At 43.3% G+C, this 27,739-nt stretch overlaps 1 protein-coding gene across 2 annotated transcripts in view; it reads left to right on the top strand.

Moving 5' to 3' along the window:
- LOC135510643 (protein phosphatase 3 catalytic subunit alpha-like) overlaps nucleotides 1-27,739 on the top strand; it is a 98,600-nt gene that overhangs the window by 66,287 nt on the left and 4,574 nt on the right. Inside the window, exons 9-13 of one of the 2 annotated variants that reach the window (XM_064931728.1) lie at nucleotides 7,084-7,209; nucleotides 11,302-11,373; nucleotides 18,430-18,514; nucleotides 23,886-23,983; nucleotides 26,476-26,505. In XM_064931728.1, coding sequence (XP_064787800.1) covers nucleotides 7,084-7,209; nucleotides 11,302-11,373; nucleotides 18,430-18,514; nucleotides 23,886-23,983; nucleotides 26,476-26,505 — 411 coding nt within the window. The remainder of the gene's footprint in view (nucleotides 1-7,083; nucleotides 7,210-11,301; nucleotides 11,374-18,429; nucleotides 18,515-23,885; nucleotides 23,984-26,475; nucleotides 26,506-27,739) is intronic. The other variant, XM_064931729.1, reaches the window with a different exon arrangement.

The raw sequence follows: 27,739 nt of genomic DNA, 5'->3' as shown, positions 1-27,739 counted from the left end.
AAAAAACACAAAGGCCACCATTGCCGAGTCGACATAATGCAACAGCCAAATAACAAAATAACTTTTTACGGGTTAGATCAATCGTGGAATCGGATGGTTCCGTCACCCGAGTTACTCGGGTGGCTAGTCTACACAGTCTCATGTCAGGGGTCAAGTTGTCTGTAGCCACATAAGCTGGAGCTGAGTGATCACTCGCCCAATGCCCCCCCCCCCCCCCTCTCTCTCACTGACCTGTAAACATGAAAACTGTCTGCTGACAAACAATATGGGTGGCAAGTTTAGTCGCTGGTGTCAGACAGCTTGGGTTCCTCCAGTCATGAAGACGGGGAATGACACCACTCCCCAAGTCTATTTTGGAGCGGCAGAGGATTGTCACGCAGTGAAACGAGAACTGAGGGGTTCTCCCCCATCGGAGACAGTAGCTCCTCATACCCCAGAATCCCCTTGTCACTTGAATTCCCAAGACATGTGACTAGGGACTTAGTCGCCGTTCCCATCTGGGATTTGGGAGGTGGAGTTTGGTTTTATTTGAGGAGAAGAGGGTTAAAGCTACTGTGGTGTGATACTGTTGTGATATAAGATATAAGATACGCTTGTGGCAACTATTTATACTTCTAGTACAGTTTATCAGACCTGGGCTCAAAGGGATCTATCTTGTTGAATGCTATATTGGCAAGCTGCTCAACTAAAACCAGCGAAAGACCCTTCGCTGGGCCTGCCTCTTGGACAGCAGTTACGCATATCCAAACATGGCACACATCGTATCAGACGTTTACTGGATTTTCCCCTGCCATATGTTGTTGATTGAGTTTAGACCGTTGGAAATGTGACTGAGAGACAGATGGGAATAGATGGACGATTTGAAAGTGTCAGACTGGGTATTCAGGCTTGGGTGTTGCGAAGTTGTGTTGATCACAAGGTGAAACAGTTAGCCTACCTGCCTCCGAGACAGTCACATAGTTCCCGCTCTATCCTGCTATTCATTGATAGAATGAAAATAGAGATGGAGATGGATGGAGCTGTTGCTCTAGAGAGGGCTGGCTCAGAGATATGGCCGAGGTCAGAGTTCGGACTCTGTTTCCTGTGGGATTGGCATGTGGCCACATGATCGGTGCTGAGCGTAGAGTAAATAGTGGGATGGCATTCCCGAGGCAGGACTACAGGGAACAAGGGAATTTTCCGCCTTGTCACAGTTGACAGCGTGGGGACCTTCTCTGGTAATTCTCCAGGGACCCCTCCCCCCATAGAGTCAGAGCAAGTCTGAGCATAAAGGGGTATGTTCTCTGTTTTGTTTTCCTCTCTGGATTTCTGGTCGGGTAGCTGGATGGGAATCTTGGCATGAGAGGACCAGTTAACCAGTAAACATTCCTAGTCCATCATTATCATTTACTCACCATCCTTTGATTTATCTGATTTCTTAGAACTGCAGTTATGATCAAGACCTCAATTATTATTGGTCAATGACATTGACAACTCAATCTGCTTTGTTACTCTAACACTGTACTCTGTAGCCTACTGTATTGTTCCACTGCAACAGTGATTTGACAAGAAACTGAATTAAATATGTGTGGGATGATAAATTCATAAAAGTCAACTGTAGTGGAAAAAAATGTAAAACAGCCAATTTCCCTCTATTTCCTGTCTACAGCTGTTATATGAGTGGAATACAGAGAAAGTTAGATAGAAGATGGCGAAAAGTAGAGTAGGGCCGTCCGCTTGTCAGACAGACAGTGGAGGAAGCACTAAGCCAGAGGAAGGAACTCTCAAACTTCCACCCCTCGTCCCTCCAGACAGAGGGGATCAGAGAGCCGTCCTCGTTAAGAAGGGAGGAAAACCCTTCTCGGCAGCCACTCGTCTGTGAATAATGTATGAGAGGGCAGACAGGCGGGCGTCGCCATTACCGTATTAGTGGGTTTTCCTGTTAGAGCAACCCCACGGATGGTCTGGTCTTCCCCCAAGAAGCACTACAGTAGTAGTTAGCGTTATTAGAGCAACAGAGATGCCCGGTGGTTGTCTGAGGAACTGCAACCAGACTTAAATTAGTTTGAAAATGTATATCGTCGTTTGTGAGTGTTTTATTAATTTATTAAAAGCAAGATAGATAACACCTAAGTTAAGAAAATATGGTCCCTTCAGGAATCAAACCCAGAATGCTGGTGTTGCGAACAACAACCAACTGAGCTTAATGCTTCCTCCACTGTCTGTCAGACTGCCCTACTCTACTTTTTCTCCATCTTCTATCTATCTTCTATCAATTAGCCGGCTACCACCCGGTTACTCAACCCTGCACCTTAGAGGCTGCTGCCCTATATACATAATGGAATCACTGGCCACTTTAATAATGGAACCCTAGTCACTTTAATAATGTTTACATACTGCTTTCCTCATCTCATATGTATATACTGTATTCTATTCTACTGTATTTTAGTCAATGCCACTCCAACATTGCTCTTCCTAATATTTATGTCTTTCTTAATTCTGTTATTTTACTTTAGATTTGTGTGTGTTGTTGTGAATTGTTAGATTCTACTACATTGTTGGGAGCTAGGAACACAAGCATTTTGCTACACCTGCAATAACATCTGCTAAATATTTGTATGTGACCAATAAAATTTGATTGGATTTTGAGCCATGTAGAATAGCTGGTTGCTTGGTAATGACGTAAGAGGGAAAAGTATATTTATATACCAATAACTGCGTAGATACACTATATATACCAAGCTATGTGGACAGCCGTTCAAATGAGTGGATTCAGCTATTTCAGCCGCACACGTTGCTGACAGGTGTATAAAATCGAGCACACAGCCAAGCAATCTCCATAGACAAACATTGGCAGTACAATGGCCCATATTGAAGAGCTCAGTGACTTTCAACGTGGCACCATCAAAGGATACCACCTTTCCAACAAGTCATTTTTTCACATTTCTGACCTGCTAGAGCTGCTCTGGTCAACTGTAAATGCTGTTATTGTGAAGTGGAAATGTCCGGGAGCAACAACGGCTCAGTCGCGAAGTGGTAGGCCACACAAGCTCCCAGAATAGGACCGCCGACAGCTGCAACACTCACTACGGAATGCCAAACTGCATCTGGAAGCAACGTCAGCACAAGAACTGTTCGTCAGGAGCTTCATGAAGTGGGTTATCACAGCCGAGCAGCCATGAAAGATCACCAATGCCAAGATCACCAATGCCAAGATCACCATGCCAAGATCACCAATGCCAAGATCACCAATGCCAAGATCACCAATGCCACGCGTTGGCTGGAGTGGTGTAAAGTTAATCGCCATTGGACTCCAGAGTTGGATTTGTGCTTTCAGAGTTTGTGTGTGTATCTAAGAGAAGGCACAGTAGCTCATAACAATGGCTGTTGATACTGAGGGCTGCACCACTTACTTGCTCCAACACCCGCTCGTCTCACCGCTGTCTCGCCACTACCACGCAACCCCACCCCTCACCAAGCCCAGTGAATGTTAGACAGACTACCTGTAGCTGTACAGACTCATGACATGCAGATGGCTGGCATGCCGCGTTTGATGACTTGCTATTCTCAAACCCCGCCAGGAGACGCAGGAAAGTCCCCCACCGGGGCCCAACCTCGGTGTCAGCCCCCCCCCGAATCAGGCCACACTGCCTGGGTGTGTGGGGTGGAGGTGGGAGGGAGAGCAGAGGGCTGTATAAAGGGGATGAGGCAACAGTGTCTGTCTGTGTGGTTCCCTGGCCTGTTGCAATGTGGCCTGTTGCAATGTGATAACTTATTTAGACAGACTAGGTCAAGGTTCCCCAAATGGTTTTATTCGGCCCCCCAAGTTTTCAAGTATATTTTGGAATTTTCATTGTTGGACATAAGATTTGTAAACACCAGGAAATCAGCTCTGAGTGATTTTAATGTATGAAATCTGTTCCCAAGTATTCCCATGGACAATAGAGAGACACAACGTGGTCGTATATACAAATGTACGCAAGGTTTGATATGATGATTACGTTTCAGTCAAACATTATATCTCTTTCTGCTTCTTGCGGTCAATTTGCAGTCTACAAATGATTTGTAATTATGTTCCATCCCCCGAACCATCCGACTAAGAAAAAATCAGCCCACTGCTGAATCTGGAAAAGGTCAATGGCTCAGGTCTAGGTCAGATCCTAGTGGAATCGCCATGTGAGCCAATGTAGCAAAATGTCATATAGTTTGTTAAGTCATACATGTCATCATGTATTTTGACGTTTTTTTTTTTTCCATAATCATTCTAAAACGTCCATAAGAATATGTTGGTTTTTCCTAATACAAACGACTGTTGGATTTGTTTGTTCGTGATTATACAGTATGTGTTTCTCTCGTAAACAGTCTAAGGTTTCAACTTGTTATAGATACGTCCTCGGTTTCTGATCCCATTTTTGGTACGTTGCAATTGCCTCCCGGAGAATTCAGCCTTTTCATGCATGTTGGCACAGAAAAAGCTTGGTGTATGCACATTCTTCTGGACCTCCGGAGCGGTATTGCATACTGTAGATAATGTGGTCAACCAAAGCACTCCTCCCGGTTCCCCAATAAACGTCCCTTGTTTTATCTCATGTGGATCTTACAAGTAGATTTGCTGTGTTTCTCAAAATGTCCCTGCCTCAACTTTTCCTATCAACATGCCAATAGGGATCTCCAATCGGTCTCTCTGTCTCTGTATCCCTCCAGCTTACCTCTCCAATGATCTCTCTCCCTTTCTCTCGCTCTCTCCTTTCACCCTCTCCCTCCATCCATCCATTGTCAGAAATGTATGTTTTCTCACTAAGGAATGGAGGCGATCAGTCCATCAAGCCCATATGCTGAGCGAGTTGTTTTTCCTGGTTTTATTCATGTATAAATCCCTATAAATGATGCTGGGACTGTTGTGGTGGGGGCTTGGAATCAATGTGACATAGCATTGAAATCAAATCCAATCAAATCAAATTGTATTTGTCACATGCACCTTACCGTGACATTCTTACTTACAAGCCCTTAACCAACAATGCAGTTAAGAAAAACAAGAGTTAAGAAAAATATTTACTAAATAAACTGAAGTAAAAAATAAAAGAGCAACAATAAAATAACAATAACGAGGCTATATACAGTGACTATGCATAGATAATAAACAGTGAGTAGCAGCAGTATATAAAAAAAGGGTGGGGGGTCAATGCAAATAGTCTGGGTAGCCATTTAATTAGCTGTTCAGTAGTCTTATGGCTTGGGGGTAGAAGCTGTTTTGGACCTAGACTTGGTGTTCCGGTACCGCTTGCCGTACGGTAGCAGAGAGAACAGTCTATAACTCGGGTGGCTGGAGTCTTTAGGGCCTTCCTCTGACACTGCCTGGGATAGAGGTCCTGAATGGCAGGAAGCTTGGCCCCAGTGATGTACTGGGCCGTACCCCCTGTTGCGCCTTGCGGTTGGAGGCCGAGCCGATTCCATACCAGGCAGTGATGCAACCAGTCAAGATGCTCTCGATGGTGCAACTTTAGAACTGAGGATCTGAGGACCCATGCCACATCTTTTCAGTCTCCTGAGGGGGAATAGGCGACTGTCTTGGTGTGTTTGGACCATGATAGTTTGCTGGTGATGTGGACAATAAGGAACTTGAAACTCTTAACCTGCTCCACTACAGCCCCGTCGATGAGAATGGGGGCATGCTCGGCCCTCCTTTTTCTGGAAGCGCAGAGTATGGGTTTAAAGGGCCAGCCGTGTAGAACAGGCACACGATGCAGACTGACTTTATATTTTCACTTAATAACGCTGTTTTAATTGCTAGGTAGAACGTCCCTCGTGGTATAAAACTGACAGCTTTTGAGGGGTTTTATGAGATGGATTTACGGTTTTATGGACAGTTTTATAATAAACAATATGGATGTTTTAGAATAGAAGGCACTCTAAATGCATTCAAAATTCATTTGTACACCAGTGATTTGATCAACGTGTTACAATAGAAATTGGGTTAACACTATACTTAATGCATGCAGGTATAATTCATTATGATGCGGCCTTGTAATATGTCTTGTAATAATCTCATAATGATCCGGACAAACTAACAGCCAGTTTGGAAACTATGCACAGAGAGACATAACATACCATAAGCCTTGTTCTAAAGCAAGTTATAATGCATTATACCTGGATGCGTTTAATTGTCAGATGTCTCATACACACCCCCTCTCTCCATGAGGCTGTTCAGGAGGATGTAATCTCTCATGGACAGACTATGTAAACATAAACGGTACCGTAGCATCTGTCAACAGACTGTGGGATCCAAAGGCTAATGAGTAATTTTGTTCAGATTTTGCGCAGATTTTATCACAGGTCATTTGGACAAATCATGATTTTGCATGTTTTAGCATCTTTCAGAAGGTGAGGGGACATTTGGCCCATATACTTGCCTGTAAGTTGCGAAGAGAGAGGGTATCACGGCTCAGGAGAAGACCCAGATGCAGACAGTTTTGAAATAACAATGGTTTATTACAGAAACAGGGGGGCAGGCAAACGACAGGTCAAGGGCAGGCAGAGGTCAGTAATCCAGAACAGAGTCCAAAAGGTACAGAACGGCAGGCAGGTCAGGGTCAGGTCAGGCAGAATGGTCAAAACCGGGAACTAGAAAAACAGGAACTAGAGTAAAACAGGAGTACGGGGAAAACGCTGGTAGGCTTGACGAGACAAGACGAACTGGCAACAGACAAACAGAGAGCACAGGTATAAATACCTTGGGGATCATGAGGAAGATGGGCAACACCTGGATGGGGGTGGAGACAAACACAAAGACAGGTGAAACAGATCAGGGTGTGACAGAGTGTAGAGCATCTGACCTAAAGGGATTTTAGTTCTGGGTTAACCGAGATTAAGGAGGATATAACTTTACAGAAATAAATGTATTGTGTAGAACAGAAATGATTATCTGACACATAGAACAGGTCATCATGTCAGCTCTATTCATTATATATCTGTCTGCAACATACAGAGTGTTTCCTGTCCCTGAATTCATACTTACAAAAATATATGTTTTTTTAGTAATGAAACTTAAGTGTCTGAAGTAAATATTTAAGTCACTCTAACTTGTGTTTCGTCTGTTCCTTATAGCTGCAGTGCTGAAGTATGAGAACAACGTGATGAACATCAGGCAGTTCAACTGCTCCCCTCACCCCTACTGGCTGCCCAACTTCATGGACGTCTTCACCTGGTCCCTGCCCTTTGTTGGGGAGAAAGGTGAACAGGACGCACACACGCACACGCACACGCACACACACACACACACACACACACACACACACACACACACACACACACACACACACACACACACACACACACACACACACACTGCCTCCAGTTCAAGTTCATTTCATTCATGCATATGATGGCAGAATACATTTAGGGAACTGTTGTTGTGGCTGTTATTAGTACTCAAATGCAGTCACATGCATCGGTATATGTGGATATAGTCATGCCTAACAATACAACAACCAGAAATAACAGTTGAGATGACCAATTATCACGCCCAGTGGTATGTGTGGCTGTAGTCATGCCTAACCTACAGTATCAACCAAAAATATCAAATGAGATGTGTCCATAACAATTATCGGGCCTGTTTTATTTGAAGTTCTTCTTATGAAGGCTTCATAAAGCCTTTACATAGGCTTCATAAGCACAACATAGATGCTTCACAAATCATCTATAACCGTTTATCACGCTCTTTAAAGATTCATAATGTGGCATATCTGTGTGACATAAGCATCAATTTAGTTGTTCACATTGATCTTTTATAGAGCATGAAATACGGTTATAGATGATTTGTGACCCATTTATGCAGCGCTTATGACGCCTATATGAATGTGTTATGAAGTCTTCATAAGATAAACTTCAAATAAAGCGGGACCAAATTATCACATCAAATGTTCTTCATCTACATGCTGTAGGGTTGTCTCTCTCTCATTCTCTCTCTCTCCCTTTCTTTCTCTCTCTCTCCCTCTCCCTCCCTCCCTCTCTTCCATCTTCTCTCTCTCTCTCTCTTTCTCTATCCCCCTCCCTTCCTCTCTCTCCATCCATCCCTCCCCTCCCCCTCTCTCTCTCTCTCATATTCAAATTAAAATTGCTTTATTGGCGTGAGAAACATTGCATAAAAATTGTCAATGCATAAAAATGGAAAATAAATGGAAAATAAATGGAAAATTTTATGGAAAATAAATACAATGAAATAAGATAGTAATAATAACTGAAGAAGAATAATAACAACAATAGAATAACAACAATAGAACAGTGGACAGTAAAACAAACATAGGATAAATAATGAGGACAGTAATATGCTAAACATGTCAAATAACGGCAGATAGCCTAGCGGTTAAGAGCTTTGGGCCAGTAACGGAAAGGTCACTGGTTTGAATCCCCGAGCTGGCAAGGTGAAAAAATGGTCCATTATGCCTTTGAGCAAGGCAGTTAACACCCAACGACAACTGCTCCCGGGCGCCGGTGAAGTCGATTAAGCCCCATCGCAACTCTGATTAAGAGGGGTTGGGTTAAATGCAGAAGACATATTTGGGTTGAATGCATTCACTTGTGCAACTAACTAGGTATTCCCTTTCCCTATTACTACTCAAATGAATGCTACCACCACCGCTGTTATTTACACCAATACCACTACTATCCCTACTATTACCATTACCATTACTATCTATCATTACTACCACCAATATTTCAACCTACTACCTACTGAGACTATTACTACTATTATCATCACCACTATATTACTACTACCACGACCATCATCATTACTACAACTACTACCACCACCATCATTAAACTACTACCATTACCCCTACTACCACCACTACCACCATTAAACTACTACCATTACCCCTACTACCACCACCACCATTAAACTACTACCATTACCCCTACTACCCATACTACCAACACCATTAAACTACTACCATTACCCCTACTTCTACCACCCCTACTTCTACCACCACTACCACTACCACCATTAAACTACTACCATTACCCCTACTACCACCACCACCATTAAACTACTACCATTACCCCTACTTCCACCACTACCACTAACACCATTAAACTATACCATTACCCCTACTACTACCACCACTACCACCACCACCATTAAACTAATATTATTACCCCTACTACCACCACTACCACCACCACCATTAAACTAATATTATTACCCCTACTACCACCACTACCACCACCACCATTAAACTAATATTATTACCCCTACTACCACCACTACCACTAACACCATTAAACTATACCATTACCCCTACTACCACCACTACCACTACCACCATTAAACTACAACCATTACCCCTACTACCCCTACCTTTACCATTTGGAAAAATAATCACTGCAACAATAACAACAATAATAACAGTAATAATAAGCATCACTGCTTACTCGTACAGATTTAGTTACTCAGTGTCAGTATTGTCACGATGCCAGAATTTGGACTTCAATACTGATATAGTATCACAAACTCGATACCATCACGATTCTCGATATCAAAACAATACTAAAACGATACCACAGCAAAAAAAGAAGGTGCATTTGGAAAGTAATCAGACCCCTTGACTTTTTCCACGTTTTGTTACGTTATAGCCCTATTCTAAAATTGATTAAATATAATTGCTTTCCTCAATCTACACACAATACCCCATAATGACAAGCGAACCAGTTTTTAATTTTTTTTTAGCAAATGTATTAAAAATAAAAAGAAGAAATACCTTATTTACATAAGTATTCAGACCCTTTGCTATGAGACTTCAAATTGAGCTCAGGTACATTCTGTTTCCAATGATCATCATTGAGATTCAATTGACTGGACAATTCAATTGATTGTACATGATTTGGAAAGGCACACACCTGTTTATATAAGGTCCCGCTGTTGACAGTGCATGTCAGAGCAAAAACCAAGCCATGAGGTCTAAGGAACTTGGAGACAGGATTGTGTCGAGGCACAGATCTGGGGAAGGGTACATGTCTAACGCATTGAAGGTCCCCAAGAACACAGTGGCCTCCATCATTCTTAAATGGAAGAAGTTTGGAACCACCAAGACTCTTCCTAGAGCTGGCCATCCGGCCAGACTGAGCAATCGGGGGGGTCCTTGGTCAAGGAGGTGACCAAGAACCCGATGGTCACCCTGACGGAGTTCCAGAGTTCCTCTGTAGAGATGAAAGAAACTTCCAGAAGGACAACCATCTCTGCAGAACTCCACCAATCAGGCCTTTGTGGTAGTCTGGCCAGACAGAACCAGTCCTCGGTAAAAGGCACATGACAGCCTGCTTGGAGTTTGCCAAAAGGCACCTAAAGACTCTCAGACCATGAGAAACAAGATTCTCTAGATTTTCTGGTCTGATGAAACCAAGATTGAACTCTTTGGACAAGCGTCACATCTGGAGGAAACCTGGCACCACCTGGTGAAGCATGGTGGTGGCAGCATCATGCTGTGGGGATGTTTTTCAGAGGCAGGGACTGAGAGACTAATCAGGATCAAGGGAAGGATGAATGGAGCAAAGTGCAGATCGATCCTTGATGAAAACCTGCTCCAGAGCGCTCAGACTGGGCAAAGGTTCACCATTCATCAGGACAACGATCATAAGCACACGGCCAAGACAATGCAGGAGTGGCTTCGAGACAAGTCTCTGAATGTCCTTGAGTGGCCCAGCCAGAGCCCGAACGTGAACCCTATCAAACATCTCTGGAGAGCTGAAAATAGCTGTGCATCGACGCTACCCATCCAACCTGACAGAGCTTGAGAGGATCTGCCGAGAAGAATGGGAGAACCTCCCCAAATACAGGTGTGCCAAGCCTGTAGTATCATACCCAAGAAGACTCGAGGCTGTATTCGCTGCCAAAGGTGCTTCCACAAAGTACTGAGTAAAGGGTCTGAATACTTATGTAAATGTGATATTTATGGGGGTTTTATTTGTAAAAAACTTGCAAAACCTTATAAAAACCTGTTTTTGCTTTGTCATTATGGAGTATTGTGTGTAGATTGATGACGAAAGAAAACTATTTAATCAATTTTAGAATAAGGCTGTAACGTAACAAATGTGGAAAGAGTCAAAGGGGTCTGAATACTTTACAAATGCAACGTAATCCATCATGCCAAATGGAATCAATAACATTATTAAAATCAACAAATCATGCAATACTTTCCCTCTGTTTTCTGATGAACATGCTGGTTTATGAACATGTGTAATGTGTATGCGGCCTGCTGTTCTGTGTTTGGGTAGAAAACCAATTTGTTTTTTTGCTGAGAACTCTCTCTCTCTCGCTCTCTGCAGTCACTGAGATGCTGGTCAATGTGTTAAGCATCTGCTCCAATGATGAGCTGACGACTGACGAAGAGATTGATGGTAAGTCTGTGTTCACAGCAGGGGAGCAACTTTCACTGAAATTACATTTGTTTTCTCCCCCTCCAGTTATATCATTGGAATGTGATACAAAACGAGGCAGCGGTGTGACTTTAGGACCATGCGTACGCCTCCAAGCGGTCACGGAGACTGTTTGGAGTGTTTATCGGACTAGATAACAAAAATAAAAAATAAGTTATGTCCCCCCCCCACTTATAAAACCAAAGTTGCATTCCCTGGCTCACAGGATGGTGTGCCCTCGTTGCCACGACACTTTAGACACACCCAATTCCCTTCCTCCTTTTTACATGCAGGTGCTCCACTTTCTCAGCTCCACTTTCTCGGCTCCACTTTCTCATCTCCACTCTCAACCATTGATAAGCATGCAAATGGAATTGCTAATGACATGACCCTTTGGATGGTGAAATTAATATGGGGAAGTAAATGAGTGGAAGGGAGCGACTGTATAGAAACGGAGAATGGGGAATTGGGCATGGAAGGACCAAGATCATTATGGGGTTGTGTCTCTCGGTGTTTGACTAGACTTCCACTAGAGGGCAGCCTCGACCGATGGAACATTCATCAGCTCCACAAGTATACATTTTACATTTGCTTTCTTTGGATCCGCAGTAGAACATGACGCCTTTTTATCCTAATGGTAGCTATTAGCTACTATGTAACACAGTTTGTTACAAAAGTCAGCACGTGCCACAATTCTATTCAGGTTGCGTATCTATGGGTGGAACACACCGTGTTCCTGGTATTCAATGCCTCCTGTTTTCTCATTCCATTCATTCCTTATCTTACAGCTCATTCAATTGGGTTCCATTTAACACTAGTAGGCTCCATTGTACTACATAATGGCCAGAGGCATTCTCTAGGTAGAGATGGTTTGGAACACCCATTCCTAGAAAAGCCCTTTAGATACTCCAAGTCACCCACGTCACCATAACTCTATAGTGAGGGGGAAGGAATGCTTAGGTCATATCCTGTTCCTGTATGGCCGGAAGTGGTGTGGTGTAGAACATGGATTCTAACCCTTGACCCTAACGTTACTCGTTGACAGACACTCCTTAGTCACTTACAACCTCGGTGACTTAGTCGCTAACATCTCATCATTTCCTCATTTTTATTTTCTTAAATTACTTCCTTCAATAGTTTAATATCCATTGTGTCGATGTTCATGTTCTCTGCATTATGTATTTCTGTTTCTCTTCTCTCGCTCTCTCATTTATCCCTCTTTCTCTTCATCTCTGTCTCACTCTCATTCGGTCTCCGTTTCATTTCTCGCCCTCTCTTTCTCCCCGGTGCTGTGATTATTTCACACCTTTGGTAACCTCATTTAATGTGTCCTCCTTCTTTTCTGTTCTTCCAGAGTTTTGTTTAAATAATCCATTGCTTTTCTTTATGCTGCCTCTTTTCTCTCTCCTCTCCACCTCTTCCTCCTCATTGTCCTTCTCATTCGCTTTTTCTGTAATTCTTCAGCCGTCCATCCACTGATCTGTCATCTTTTCTTTTCTCTTCTGGGGGTGTTCTTGAGAAGGACATCTAATATATGCCCCCAAGAAAGGTACAACCCTCAGCTCTCTACTGTCATGTGCCAATATACCTTCTTTTTTTGGTGGTGCTTGCTCAGGCACATGCACTTTGGGAACCAAATGACTAACACAATACATAAATGTGTTGTAACATTTATGCTCAGTTTGGTTACGGATGTTGATATTGATCAGTCAAAATGTCAAATGTATTGATCTAATTAAAAAAAAAATGACAGACATACACCCCAATTCAATCAATCGCAGATAAACTGTGCTGTAGGTTCACTCAGAATGTTGACACTATACCGTTTTTTGTTTAACGGAAAGGTATAGTTTTGCTTGTTAAACAGCTTGCATGGTGTGTTGGTTTTAATATGGTTAACTTAAACAGCTTTCCTGCAGTACGGTTCTCTGCACTTGATTGAATTAAAGCTAGCCTATAGCTTCAATAGAAACAGTGTAGTGTTGTCAGTCCTAACACACCATATAGACCAGTGGTCACCAACCGGTTGATCACGATCGACCGGTCGATATCCAAGCCATTCCTAGTCGATCACCAAACATTTCTGTAAAAAACCCAACGATAAAGCCAAGCGTTCCTATTTTCGTTTCACACTGTAAACGGTAGGTGCACTTCATTCAGAAGCCCTAGCGCTGGGAAGGCAAAGTGTTTTCATTTTGAAACGTTTTATGTGTGTGAAGGTAGAACTCTTACCCGTCAAGCCCAGAAAGCAAATCAAGTGCACCTATAGGCCTAACCCTGGCCAATCAGATAGCTCAGATCACTGTATCTGCACAGTTTCCTTGCGCCATGGACTGTAAAAAGACGCCCCGAACGTACAGAAAAGTTGATCATGTGATATTTCAAAACTTTTAAAAGCATGACTAGAGAGATACTCAACGAATACACAAAAGAACTGCTGTTTTTATGAGTAAGTTCGTGTTTAAGGTGTTATTCAGCACTGTCACAACTTTGTTCAACAGTTTTATAAGCTATAACATGCGCATTTCGATAAGCTTGCATTGTTATTATTTGCAACTTGTGTTTTTTTAACATCAAGGAATATTGAACTTTCTCTGATCATAGGAGTAACAGCATGAATCGGTGCATGAGGCAGAATTAATGCAGTGCGACTTAAGTGTCCCCTTTTCTCAGAGGAGGGCGGGAGAGAGGAGGGACGTTGAGTCGGGTGAGAGGCAGCCTCACCGGTGCTCCCTCCCTCTGCTCAGACTGACTATCAAATGCAGGCCATCAATCCAGTATAAAAAGCGAATTAATATGCTCACTCAGTTGTGCCTCACAAGTAATACAACAAATGATGTATTACCAGTTTGATCATATACCTAACGTTTAGAAATATAATTTCAAAATGGTCAGAGAAGAACAACATTGGCAGGGCAATTCAAGTGTAGCCAATATGCAGCAATAATGTATTGGGCCTGTAGCCTACTGCACAAACCTGATTGCTACAGAACTGTTTTTAATTGGTTAATGTTGCATAGGCTTATGTTTTTTTAAAGTCATGCAATAAAAACTCAGAAAGTGATCTTGACTCAGAAAAGGTTGGTGACCACTGATATAGACCATTCTTTGTGCCCAAACATCTAGCTAGCTATACTGAACAAAAATCTAAACGCAACATGTAAAGTGTTGGACCCATGTTTCATGAGATTAAATAAAAGATCCTAGAAATTTTCCATATCCAGAAAGAACTTATTTCGCAAAAATTGTGTGCACAAATTTGTTTACTTCCCTGGCAGTGAGCATTTCGCTTTTGCAAAGATACTCCATCCACCTGACAGGTGTGACATATTAAAAAGCTGATTAAACAGCATGACCATTACACAGATGCACTTTGTGCTGGGGACAATTAAAGGCCACAAATGTGCAGTTATTATTATTTTACTTTTTACCCATTTTTCTCCCCAATTTTGTGGTATCCAATTGATAGTTACAGTTTTGTCCCATTGTTGCAACTCCCGTACAGACTCGGGAGAGGCAAATGTCAAGAGCGCGTCCTCCGAAACACGACCCAGCCAAACCCCATTGCTTCTTGACACAACGCCCGCTTAACCCGGAAGCCAGCCACACCAATATGTTGGAAGAAACACTGTGCACCTGGCGACCGAGTCAGCGTGCACTGCGCCCAGCCCGCCTCAGGAGTCGCTAGTGTGCGATGGGACAAGGACATCTGTACCAGCCAAACCTTCCCCTCACACAGGCGACCCATGGGTCTCTCAGTCGCGGCCGGCTGCTACAGAGCCTGGACTCGAACCCAGAAACTCTAGTGGCACAGCTAGCACTGCCTTAGACCACTGCTCCACTCCGGAGTTCCTAAAATGTGCAGTTTTATTCACACAACACAATGTTACAGATGTCTCAAGTTTTGAGGGAGTGTGCAGTTGCCATGCTGACTGCAGGAATGTCCACCAGAGCTGTTGCCAGATCCATTTATTTACCATAAACTGCCTCCAATGTAATTTGAGAGAATTTGGCAGTACGTCCAACCGGCCTCACAACCACAGAACACGTGTAACCACGCCAGCCCAGGACCTCCACATTCGACTTCTTCACCTGGGGGATCGTCTGAAACCAGCCACATGGACAGCTGATGAAACTGGTGGGTTTGCACAACCAAAGAATGTCTGCACAAACTGTCAGAAACCGTCTCATGGAAGCTCATCAGCTTGTTCGTCGTGCTCATCAGGGTCTTGACCTGACTGCTATTCGGCGTCGTAACCGACTTCTTCAATGGGCAAATGCTCACCTTCAATGACCACTGCCACACTGGAGAACAGTAGACAGTGTGTGTGACGTCGTGTGGGTGAGCAGTTCACCCCATGGTGGCGGTGGGGTTATGGTATGGGCAGGCATAAGCTACTGACAACGAACACAATTGCATTTTATCTATGGCAATTTGAATGCACAGAGATACCGTGTCGGGATCCTGAGGCCCATTGTTGTGCCATTCATCTGCCGCAATCACCATGTTTCAGCATGATAATGCACGGCCCCATGTCGCAAGGATCTGTACACAATTCCTGGAAGCTGAAATGTCCCAGTTCTTCCATGGCCTGCATACTCACCAGACATGTCCCCGATTGAGCATGTTTGGGATGTTCTGGATCGACATTGAGCGACAGTGTGTTGCAGTTCCCACCAATATCCAGCAACTTCACATAGCCATTGAAGAGGAGTGCGACAGCATTCCACAGGCCACAATCAACAGCCTGATTGATCAACTCTATGTGAAGGGGATGTGTCACGCTGTATGAGGAAAATGGCAGTCACACCAGACACTGACTAGTTTTCTGATCCACGCCACTACCTTTTTTTAAAGTTATCTGTGACCAACAGATGCATATCTGTATTCCCAGTCATTTGAAATCCACAGATTAAGGCCGAATGAATTTATTTTTGTTATGATTTGTTTCCTTATATGAACTGCAACTCAGGAAAATCTTTGAAATTGTTGCATGTTGCGTTTATATTTTTGTTCAGTGTATATCTTAACAAGAAAAGACATCACCAATGCGCAGGGATACTCAATACTCCCCCTATCGATCCGTTCAAAGGAACACACGCCACTAGAGTCTTTCACTGTTCTCTGCATACTCTCTCTCTCTCCATATATTTCTAAGCCCTCGCGTTAATTTCCATCTCTCACACTCCACCTGTATGTTGATGTGGTATAATGTGGAATGATTTTGGTGTGAGGCCCACATTTACTATAAATGACTCCTGTGCTAAAAACATCTGCTCAATGATTCAAGTGTCCAATAAATATTACATAAACATTTAGGGTAGGATTCCTTTTTATCAGTAGTAGTCACTGGGGAGAACAAGTATTTGATACACTGCTGATTTTGCAGGTTTTCCTACTTACAAAGCATGTAGAGGTTTGTCATTTTTATCGTATGTACACTTCAACTGTGAGAGACGGAATCTAAAACAAAAATCAAGAAAATCACATTGTATGATTTTTAAGTAATTCATTTGCATTTTATTGCATGACATAAGTATTTGATCACCTACCACCCAGTAAGAATTCCGTCTCTCACACACCTGTTACTTTTCTTTAAGAAGCCCCCTGTTCACCACTCATTACCTGTATTAACTGCACCTGTTTGAACTCGTTACCTGTATAAAAGACACCTGTCCACACACAGACTCCAACCTCTCCACAATGGCTAAGACCAGAGAGCTGTGTAAGGACATCAGGGATAAAATTGTAGACCTGCACAAGGTTGGGATGGGCTACAGGACAATAGGCAAGCAGCTTGGTGAGAAGGCAACAACTGTTGGCGCAATTATTAGAAAATGGAAGAAGTTCAAGATGGCGGTCAATCACCCTCGGTCTGGGGCTCCATGCAAGATCTCACCTCGTGAGGCATCAATGATCATGAGGAAGGTGAGGGATCAGGCCAGAACTACACGGCAGGACCTGGTAAATGACCTGAAGAGAGCTGGGACCACAGTCTCAAAGAAAACCATTAGTAACACACTACGCCGTCATGGATTAAAATCCTGCAACGCACGCAATGTCCCCATGCTCAAGCCAGCGCATGTCCAGGCCCGTCTGAAGTTTGCCAATGACCATCTGGATGATCCAGAGGAATGGGAGAAGGTCATGTGGTCTGATGAGACAAAAATAGAGCTTTTTGGTCTAAACTCCACTCGCCGTGTTTGGAGGAAGAAGAAGGATGAGTACAACCCCAAGAACACCATCCCAACCATGAAGCATGGAGGTGGAAACATAATTCTTCGGGGATGCTTTTCTGAAAAGGGGACAGGACGACTGCACCGTATTGAGGGGAGGATGGATGGGGCCATGTATCACGAGATCTTGGCCAACAACCTCCTTCCCTCAGTAAGAGCATTGAAGATGGGTCGTGGCTGGGTCTTCCAGCATGACAACAACCTGAAACACACAGCCAGGGCAACTAAGGAGTGGCTCCGTAAGAAGCATCTCAAGGTCCTGGAGTGGCCTAGCCAGTCTCCAGACCTGAACCCAATAGAAGATCTTTTGAGGGAGCTGAAAGTCTGTATTGCCCAGCAACAGCCCAAAACCAAGAACTACAGGAAATGTATGATCTCTGTAATTGTAAACAAAGGTTTCTGTACCAAATATTAAGTTCTGCATTTCTGATGTATCAAATAGTTATGTCATGCAATAAAATGCAAATTAACTACTTAAAAATCATACAATGGGATTTTCTGGATTTTTGTTTTAGATTCTGTCTCTCACAGTTGAAGTGTACCTATGATAAAAATTACAGACCTCTACATGCTTTGTAAGTAGGAAAACCTGCAAAATCAGCAGTGTATCAAATACTTGTTCTCCCCGCTGTACGTAGACAAAAAACACAACTTAGTGCTAGGCTTTACCAGCTCATGTATGGTAGTGAAGACACCTTAAAGAAAATGCCCCAGATAAGCAGTGATGGTTGGAAACGGCCTGACTGTCTGACCCTGACAAGTGTGTGTGTGTGTGTGTGTGTGTGTCTGTGTGTTTTTTAGGTGCCACAGCCTCTGCACGCAAGGAAGTAATCCGGAACAAGATTCGTGCCATTGGCAAGATGGCCAGGGTATTCTCTGTCCTCAGGTATTTATTGGGATTCATTGATGCATGTCTAGGTGTGCAGTTCCTGTCTACAGTGCATTCGGGAAAGTATTCAGCCTTATTCTAAAATTGATTAAATTAATTAATCAATCTACATACAATATCCCATTATGACAAAGCGAGAGAAAAAAGTTACCTTATTTACATAAGTATTCAGACCTTTTGCTATGAGACTCAAAATTGAGCTCAGGTGCATCCGGTTTCCATTGATCATCCTTGATGTTTCTACAACTTGATTGGAGTCCACCTGTGGTAAATTCAATTGATTGGACATGATTTGGAAAGGCACACACCTGTCTATATAAGGTCCCACAATTGACAGTGCATGTCAGCAAAAACCAAGCCATGAGGTTGAAGGAATTGTCCGTAGAGCTCCGAGACAGGATTGTGTCGAGGCACAGATCTGGGGAAGGATACCAAAAAAACATTGCAGCATTGAAGGTACCCAAGAACGCAGTAGCCTCCATCATTCAAAAATGGAATAAGTTTGGAAACACAAAGACTCTTCCTAGAGCTGGCCACCCAGCTAAACTGAGCAATCGGGGGAGAAGTTCCTTGGTCAGGGAGATGACCAGGAACCAGATGGTCACTCTGACAGAGCTCCAGAGTCCCTCTGTGGAGATGACCTCCAGACTCCCTCTGTGGAGATTGTCCAGAAGGACTACCATCTCTGCAGCACTCCACCAATCAAGCAAAGTACAGAGCGATCCTTGATGAAAACCTGCTCCAGAGCAGGACCTCAGACTGGGGTGAAGGTGCACCTTCCAATGTGACAATGACTCCAAGCACACAGCCAAGACAACGCAGGAGTGGCTTCGGGACAAGTCTCTGAATGTCCTGGAGTTGCCCAGCCAGAGCCCAGACCCGATCAAGCATCTCTGGAGAGACCTGACAATAGCTGTGCGGCGATGCTCCCCATCCAACCTGACAGAGCTTGAGAGGATCTGCAGAGAAGAATGGGAGAAACTCTCCAAATACAGGTGTACCAAGCTTGTAGCGTCATACCCAAGAAGACTCAAGGTTGTAATCACTGCCAAAGGTGCTTCAACAAAGTACTGAGTAATGGGTGTGAATACTTATGTAAATGTGATATTTCATATTTTTGCAAACATTTCTAAAAATGTGCTTTTGCTTTGTCATAATGGGGTATTGTGTGTAGATTGATGAGGGGAAAAAACTATTGAATCAATTTTAGAATAAGGCTGTAACATAATGTGGAAAAAGTCAAGGGGTCTGAATACTTTACAAATGCACTGTATGTTTATGTATTTTATAATATGTGCCCAGTTACATGATCGTAGGCAGAAGTCAGCACATTGTACTTGACAGGATTGCTATTTGAAAGTTCAAAATCATGTGACTTAAGAACAAACTCACATCTAGAAGCCTACCAGACGAGCTAAATGCCTTTTATGCTTGCTTTGAGGCATGAAATACTGAAGCGTGCATGAGAGCTCCAGCTGTTCCGGACAACTGTGTGATCACGCTCTCCGTAGCCGATGTGAGCAAGACCTTTAAACAGGTCAACATTTACAAAGCCGTGGAAGGATTACCAGGACATGCACTCAAAGCATGCATGGACCAACTGGCAAGTGTCTTCACTGACATTTTCAACCTCTCCCTGGCCGAGTCTGTAATACCTATATGTTTTCAACAGACCACCATAGTCCCCGTGCCCATAATAGCAAAGGTAACCTGCCTATGTGATTACTGTCCCATCAACACCATCAAGCCAGAAACCCTAGACCCACTCCAATTTGCATACCAACCCAACAAATCCACAGATGACGCGATCTCAATCACACTCCACACTGCCCTTTCCCACTTGGACAAAAGAAACATCTACGTGAGAATGCTGTTCACTGACTATAGATCAGCGTTCAACACCATAGTGCCCACAAAGCTCATCACTAAGCTAAGGATCCTGGGACTAAACACCTCCCTCTGCAACTGAATCCTGGACATCCTGACGGGCCGCCCCCCAGGTGGTAAGGGTAGGCAACAACACATCTGCAACAACACTGGGGCCCCTCAGGGGTGCATGCTTAATCCCCTCTGCACTCCCTGTTCACCCATCATTGAGTTTGCTGACGACACAACAATGGTTGTCCTGATTACTGACAACCTTTCAATGTGAGCAAGACATAGGAGCTGATCGTGGACTGGCTGAACACGTCTCCATTAACATCGACGGGACAGAAGTGGAGTGGTTCGAGAGTTTCAAGTTCCTTGTTGTCAACCTCACCAACAAACTATCATGGTCCAAACACACCAAGACAGTTGTGAAGAAGGTACGACAACACCTCTTCCCCCTTAGGAGACTGAAAAGATTTGGCAGATCCTCAAACAGCTGCACCAGCGAGAGCATCCTGACCGGTTGCATACTGCCTGGTATGGCAACTGCTCAGCATCTGACGGGATGGCGCTACAGAGGTACTGGGCAATACGCACTACCATCACTGAAGCCAAGCTTCCTGATATCCAGGACCCACAGTTGAAGTCGGAAGTTTACATAAACTTGGAGTCATTAAAACTCGTTTTTCAACCACTCCACAAATGTCTTGTTAACAAACTATAGTTTGGGCAAGTCGGTTATGACATCTACCTTGTGCATGACACAAGTAATTTTTTCAACAATTGTTTACAGACAGATTATTTCACTTATAATTCACTGTATCACAATTCCAGGGGGTCAGAAGTTTACATACACTAAGTTGGCTGTGCCTTTAAACAGCTTGGAAAATTCCAGAAAATAATGGCATGGCTTTAGAAGCTTCTGACAGGCTAATTGACATCATTTGTGTCAATTGGAGGTGTACCTGTGGATGTATTTCAAGGCCTAACTTCAAACTCGTGCCTCTTTGCTTGACATCATGGGAAAATAAAAAGAAATCAGCCAAGACCTCAGAGAAAAAATTGTAGACCTCCACAAGTCTGGTTCATTCTTGGGAGCAATTTGCAAACGCCTGAAGGAACCACGTTCATCTGTACAAACAATAGTACCAAGTATAAACACAATGGGACCACGCAGCCGGCATTACCGCTCAGGAAGGAGACGCGTTCTGTCTCCTAGAGGTGAACGTACTTTGGTGAGAAAAGTGCAAATCAACCCCAGAACAACAGCAAAGGACCTTGTGAAGATGCTGGAGGAAACGGGTACAAAAGTATCTACATGTATATCCACAGTAAAATGAGTCCCTTATCAACATAACCTGAAAGGCCGCTCAGCAAGGAAGAAGCCACTGCTCCAAAACCGCCATAAAAAAGCCAGACTACGGTTTGCAACTGCACATGGGGACAAAGATCGTACTTTTTGGAGAAATGTCCTCTGCTCTGGTGAAGGAAAAATAAAACTGTTTAGCCATAATGACCATCGTTATGTTTTGAAGGAAAAGGCGGAGGCTTGCAAGCTGAAGAACACCATCCCAACCGTGAAGCACGGGGGTGGCAGCATCATGTTGTGGGGGTGCTTTGCTGCACGGGGGACTGGTGCACTTCACACAATAGATGGCATCATGAGGAAGCAAAATTATGTGGATATATTGAAGCAGCATCTCAAGACATCAGTCAGGAAGTTAAAGCTTGGTCACAAATGTGTCTTCCAAATGGACAATGACCCCAAGCATACTTCCAAAGTTGTGGCAAAATGGCTTAAGGAAAACAAAGTCAAGGTATTGTAGTGGCCATCACAATGCCCTGATCTGGATCCTACAGAAAATGTGTGGGCAGAACTGAAAAAGCGTGTGTGAGCAAGGAGGCCTACAAACCTGATTCAGTTACACAAGCCCTGTCAGGGGGAATGGGCCAAAATTCACCCAACTTATTGTGGGAAACTTGCGGAGGCTACCCGACACGTTTGACCCATGTTAAACATTTTAAAGGCAATACTACCAAAATCTCATTGAGTGTATGTAAACTTCTGACCCACTGGGAATGTGATGAAGAAAATAAAAGCTGAAATAAATCATTCTCACATTATTAAAACAAAGTGTTGATCCTAACTGACCTTAGACAGGTATTTTTTTACGGGATTAAATGTCAGGAATTGTGAAAACTGTATTTGGCTAAGGTGCTAAAATGTATTTGGCTAAGGTGTATGTAAACTTCCGACAACAACTGTATATACTAGGCGGTGTCAGAGGAAGGCCCCACAAATTGTCCAAGACTCCAGTCACCCAAGTCATAGACTGTTCTCTCTGCTACTGCACGGCAAATGGTACCTGAGTGCCAAGTCTAGGACCAAAAGGCTCCTTAACAGCTTCTACCTCCAAGCCATAAGACTACTGAACAACTAAACTAATCAAATGGCCACCCGGACTATTGACATTGATTACTCCCCCCTTTTGTTTTCATACTGCTGCTACTCGCTGTTTATTATCTATGCATAGTCACTACTTCTTGAACTGCATTGTTGGTTAAGGGCTTGTAAGTAAGCATTTCACGTTAAGGTTGTATTTGGCGCATGTGACAAATACAATTTGATTTGATTTGAATTGAATTAGGCTTCATTGAAAACCTTTTATCATGGGCCAAAATTCTTGATGTATTACTAATTGGCATGGCGCGTCGACAAACCTCGTCCCCAATTATCTCTTAAAGTAACTGTCCAGTGAAATTCTCACTTTTAAAAGGTAATATTCTGTTGTTGACTCATCCTATGCACGTATTTATGGCCAGAGCCTAAATTGGAGAAGAAACACCTCAAACTTGTATCTCAAACAGACTGTTTCAAACATGATGTCATGTTGGCTCATTGGCTGAGCTGGCCAATCAGCGGTCTACTCGATTGAATATTTTGAATGACTGGTATACGCCCACACCATTCTGTTTGTTGGGGCACGCTTACAACATTCAAACACAGGAAATCTGCTTTTTAAACAACTTTAATTACCATTTTTTGTATGGGAAACTATTTCACTCAAATGTTATTAATTATAGGTTATATTTCATAGAAATCTTGAAACACTGGACAGTTACTTTTTAAATAGTGAAAAGCTCTTCCTGTGTCTCAACTCTTCCTGTTCGGTGCTCCTTTTTCTGTTTAACCTCTCACTTCCTGGTTCAACTCCCAATAGATAATAATAATAATTTATTCAACTTTTATAGCACTATTCATTAAATAAAGGCATTTCAAAGTGATGTCAAGCAACAACAACAGCAAAAAAACAAGCAATTCAAAAACAACATCCTGAATCATCGTGGTCAAGAGACTGAACACTGAGAAAGTTCATGGATGATTGTCATTTTATACAGGTGAAGGAATAGGAGCAATAACTTTCATAAACATTGAGCTAATAAACAGCTTCATGATTAGTTGAATCCAGTTCCATTTCTTTGTTTGTTGTCCCTGCAGGGAGGAGAGTGAGAGTGTGTTGACACTGAAAGGGCTGACCCCCACCGGCATGCTGCCCAGTGGAGTACTGTCCGGAGGCAAGGAGAAGCTCCAGAATGGTACGCCCCACAACACACACCCTGGATCTCTATGCCTAGCCCACAACACCCCTCACACTCCCCAGGTCACCGTGTTCCGCCCCCATCAATACACACTTATAAAAATATTTAATTCGCAACGCATCTACCTCAAAGACAAGCAGATACCAGATACTATTTGCACTATTTTTTTTTCTCTCAGGGCATTTTCTCTTAAACCCGGTATATTTCTTTACGACTTTTATGTCATAGAACACAGTTGCAGCAGTGGGAAATACAATGTAACTATTTGTAGTCAATATAAGCATTACTGCAGCAAGGTTACCCTAGAATACGCTAATATCTAAGTACTGCAAAGCGTGGCCCCTTTCTCTGATGTTGGTTTTAGATAATACCGTCATGAAATGTTAGAAGTTTTTCGCCATTGTCTCTTTTAATGCTGTCTTGCTTTCCTTACCCCCCACCTCTCCACCTTCCTCTCTGAAATCTACTGGTTATATCTCAAATATTGTCTCTGTCTTCTTCTTTCTCCTCTTTCCCTAGAAACCACAGGTATAATCTGTTGTGCAAGTATTGTGTCAGCAGTGTTTTGTGAGAATATTGTAGAATTCACCCTCCCATGTTGAATTCCAAACACTCCCAAAAACAGTCTGACGATCGATCGATCTCCTTTACGTGACAGACTAGCATTATAAGATGCTTTTCCACAGGGAAGACATTTCTTCCAAAGATGACAAGTGGAATTGAATAATCTACCGACGGAATCAGACTATAACATAGACAATTTAGAATTTGAATTCATTTTAAATAGAGCAAAATCATGTCCTTTGATTTGACAAATTTTAAGTGATTTTTAAGATGTCAGGGAAGGCTAGGTACCGAGTAAGATGCAAAGGATGAATTGGAATTGACATAAACAACCGTGTATGAAAGGGGATACATATTATCTACCTTGTCACCCACAAACAAGGCAGAAATCCAAAGAACTTCATTCTCCTCTCTTTGGTTCTCTTGGTCAGTTTAAGTCTCCTCTATCAGTTGTTTTAGGCCTACAGTGAATTTAAGTAATGTTTTCGATCCTCTACTGCTCTGAACCGTCAACATCTATTTCTGGGTTCACTTCTCCCAAAGTTTACCACAGAAATGCTACATGTTTGCCTTATAAACAGTAGTCTACAACTCTATCTATCTCTCTCTCTCACACACACACACACACACACACACACACACACACACACACACACACAAACCACACATTGTTGATTCCGTCTGCATATGGGCAACCATGTACAGTAGTTCCCAGTGATGCAACGATGGGCCAAAGCCATGCAATGGAGATGCAGTAGCGAGGAGGAGCCATGTTGGGAGGCAGAGTGACGTTCAAAGAGATTTTCTGTCGCAGCATTGGTAGAATCACAGCTCGCCATAGGCTCCTATTGTTCAGACAGTCTCCAATGTGCTTCTACCGCAATGTTGTGCAATCCATCAACCACTTGGTTTCTTTTGGACCTCCTTATAGCTTTCCTGTGTGTGTACGTTGCTCTTGTGCATTATGTATCGTACCTCCATAGCCACATCGACCTGTTCAAGTTGTAGAGCTGTAGCCGCTAAGTATCATTTGCAGTCCCACCCGAGCCCATTTATTTTTCTCTGTGTGCACCACCTGAGTACAGAGTCATTTCCGTATTTCTGGTGATAAGTGTTTGATGATAAGTATTGCTATAGAACAGAAGGATTTGTACGGTAAGTGGTAAGTGCATCAAAATATTCCCACGGTGTGTTTTTTAAAGGTGCATCTGCTCTTTCGGCGGTTCGCGTCAAAAGACGCGGCTGCGCGACAGTTCATGATAGCTTGTAGCCTATGTTTCCCGAGAACATTCTTCTTTTCTTTTATCTGAGCTCGGTTGTTCAGCTGCAGCCACATTTATGACTTTGGCAGAGTTGTTTCTGTTCTCACTCACACGTCCACATGTACTGTAGCCTAACTCCTGTTAAACACCGATCATATGTCACCCCCCCCCCCAACCCTGCTCCAGTGTGTAGTTTGTTGAGTGAGGATACATCAGACACCCCTTTGATCATCATCAACCCTCTCCAGTCCTACTTGTCACGGCACCCCCATCAGCGACATCCATTTTCTATAGCCGTCCAGCACCGCTTCTTGTCCATTTGTCAAACACGGGTGCCATTTTTACCAAGCTCAGAATACCAGCGCAACACACATTTGTGTACAATGGGTATTTGACTGGCTCCATTCCGTCTGTCACCTTTTTGGTTAACTACCCCCTTCCTCCTTTGTCTGTCTTAACACACCCGCTTGATCCCTGCTCCTCCTCCCATGAGTGTCCTCTGTCCGAAAAACACAGAGAGTTTTTGTTTTTAACATTGTTGTCTTTGCGTTGGCTCTCTCTTTTTGCTGCTCATTGACCGGTTCCTGGGAAAAAACCAAATGAATTCCTCGCTGGTCACCCTTCTTCTCATTCGTTTTGCAACCCCCGTCTTCTTCTCTTCAGCTACTATTGAGGCTATTGAGGCAGACGAAGGTAACTAGGCCGGCGGCCCTCTCTGTTGCTTCTTACCGCAATAGACAGGGGCCCCCGCCTGCTGCGTTTTCATCCATCTCGCCGTAGCTTGTTACAGAGTGTGTTGGGTGTTTCAGCTAACAAATTGTGGCATAATAATTAACCCCCCCCCCCCAAAAAAAAGAGGGGGGGGGGAGTACAGAAAAGCCACACTTGTTTCAAAGGGGAACAAAGATCATATCACTGTTGAACAAAGATCATACTAGGCAGATAGCATTAAATGCATTCGTTTTCTTTTCACCTGCTAGGATATAGCCACCCTCCCCTCCCTCCCACCGACAAGGTTTTCAGCTTAGTCTGTATGTACATTGTTTTGCAGTATCCCCTCCACTAAGTTGTGTCCACTCATACGTGTGTCTGAAAAACAACAGCACTCAGCAGGATATTATGTCACACCTGTGACTTCATACAACGCCCCATGCCCCTACACCAACTCATCCACCCACTCAGTCCTCCTATGACAGACCGATCTGATTGTCCCCCTTTGAAACTGCTAATACAGTTGTGCTTTGTCTTGGCACTAATATACATGAGATAGAAACAAATCAGAACAAAATTTGCTTTTCCAACAGAGGCTTTGAAAGCCAAATTGGGCTCCAGCTCCAAAAAGAAAATGGGCAAACAAAGCCACGCAACAAAGAACAAGCTCAACTACACACTAAATAGCGATTTGCTAGCTAGCTGCTATTTAAGTTGGAATTGTTCAGCGACTCCTCATAAGCGCCCCCTAGAGGATGACTTGCATCAGTGACAAGACTCTTTTTGCTTATTTTTCCATGTGGTTCCTCTGTGGGCCTGCTGTGTCCTGTTCTCTTTGTTGAGCTGCTAATAACCTGTGTCTGACCTGTACTATGCAGCAACACAAACTGCAAGACCCATCAGCCCCCTCTCTCCACACCCATAATTTAATAATATCGCTAATTCCTCCCAAATTTTTTTGATCCAGAAAAAGGATATCCTGAAAATGTAACTGCTGACTACCATTATAGCCCCCTTGTCCCTTAGTAATTTGCTGCATGTTCTGAGCAGGCTTAACAAGTGTTTAGCAACAAGTACCTTTTGTAGTAGTGTCTATGCATGTGAGCGTAGTCTCACTGTTGTAGTACTTTTTCTGTGGTATACTGTATGTTTCAGTGTATGTGGGCGCCACTCTCTATTTTCCATTCATTTTTCTCTTTTCCATTTCCTTGGTCCT

Source organism: Oncorhynchus masou, chromosome 23 (assembly GCF_036934945.1).
Source record: "Oncorhynchus masou masou isolate Uvic2021 chromosome 23, UVic_Omas_1.1, whole genome shotgun sequence".
Taxonomy (NCBI): Eukaryota; Metazoa; Chordata; class Actinopteri; order Salmoniformes; family Salmonidae; genus Oncorhynchus; species Oncorhynchus masou.
The sequence above is the reverse complement of the archived record's forward strand: the minus strand, read 5'-3'. Positions and strand labels throughout refer to the sequence as shown.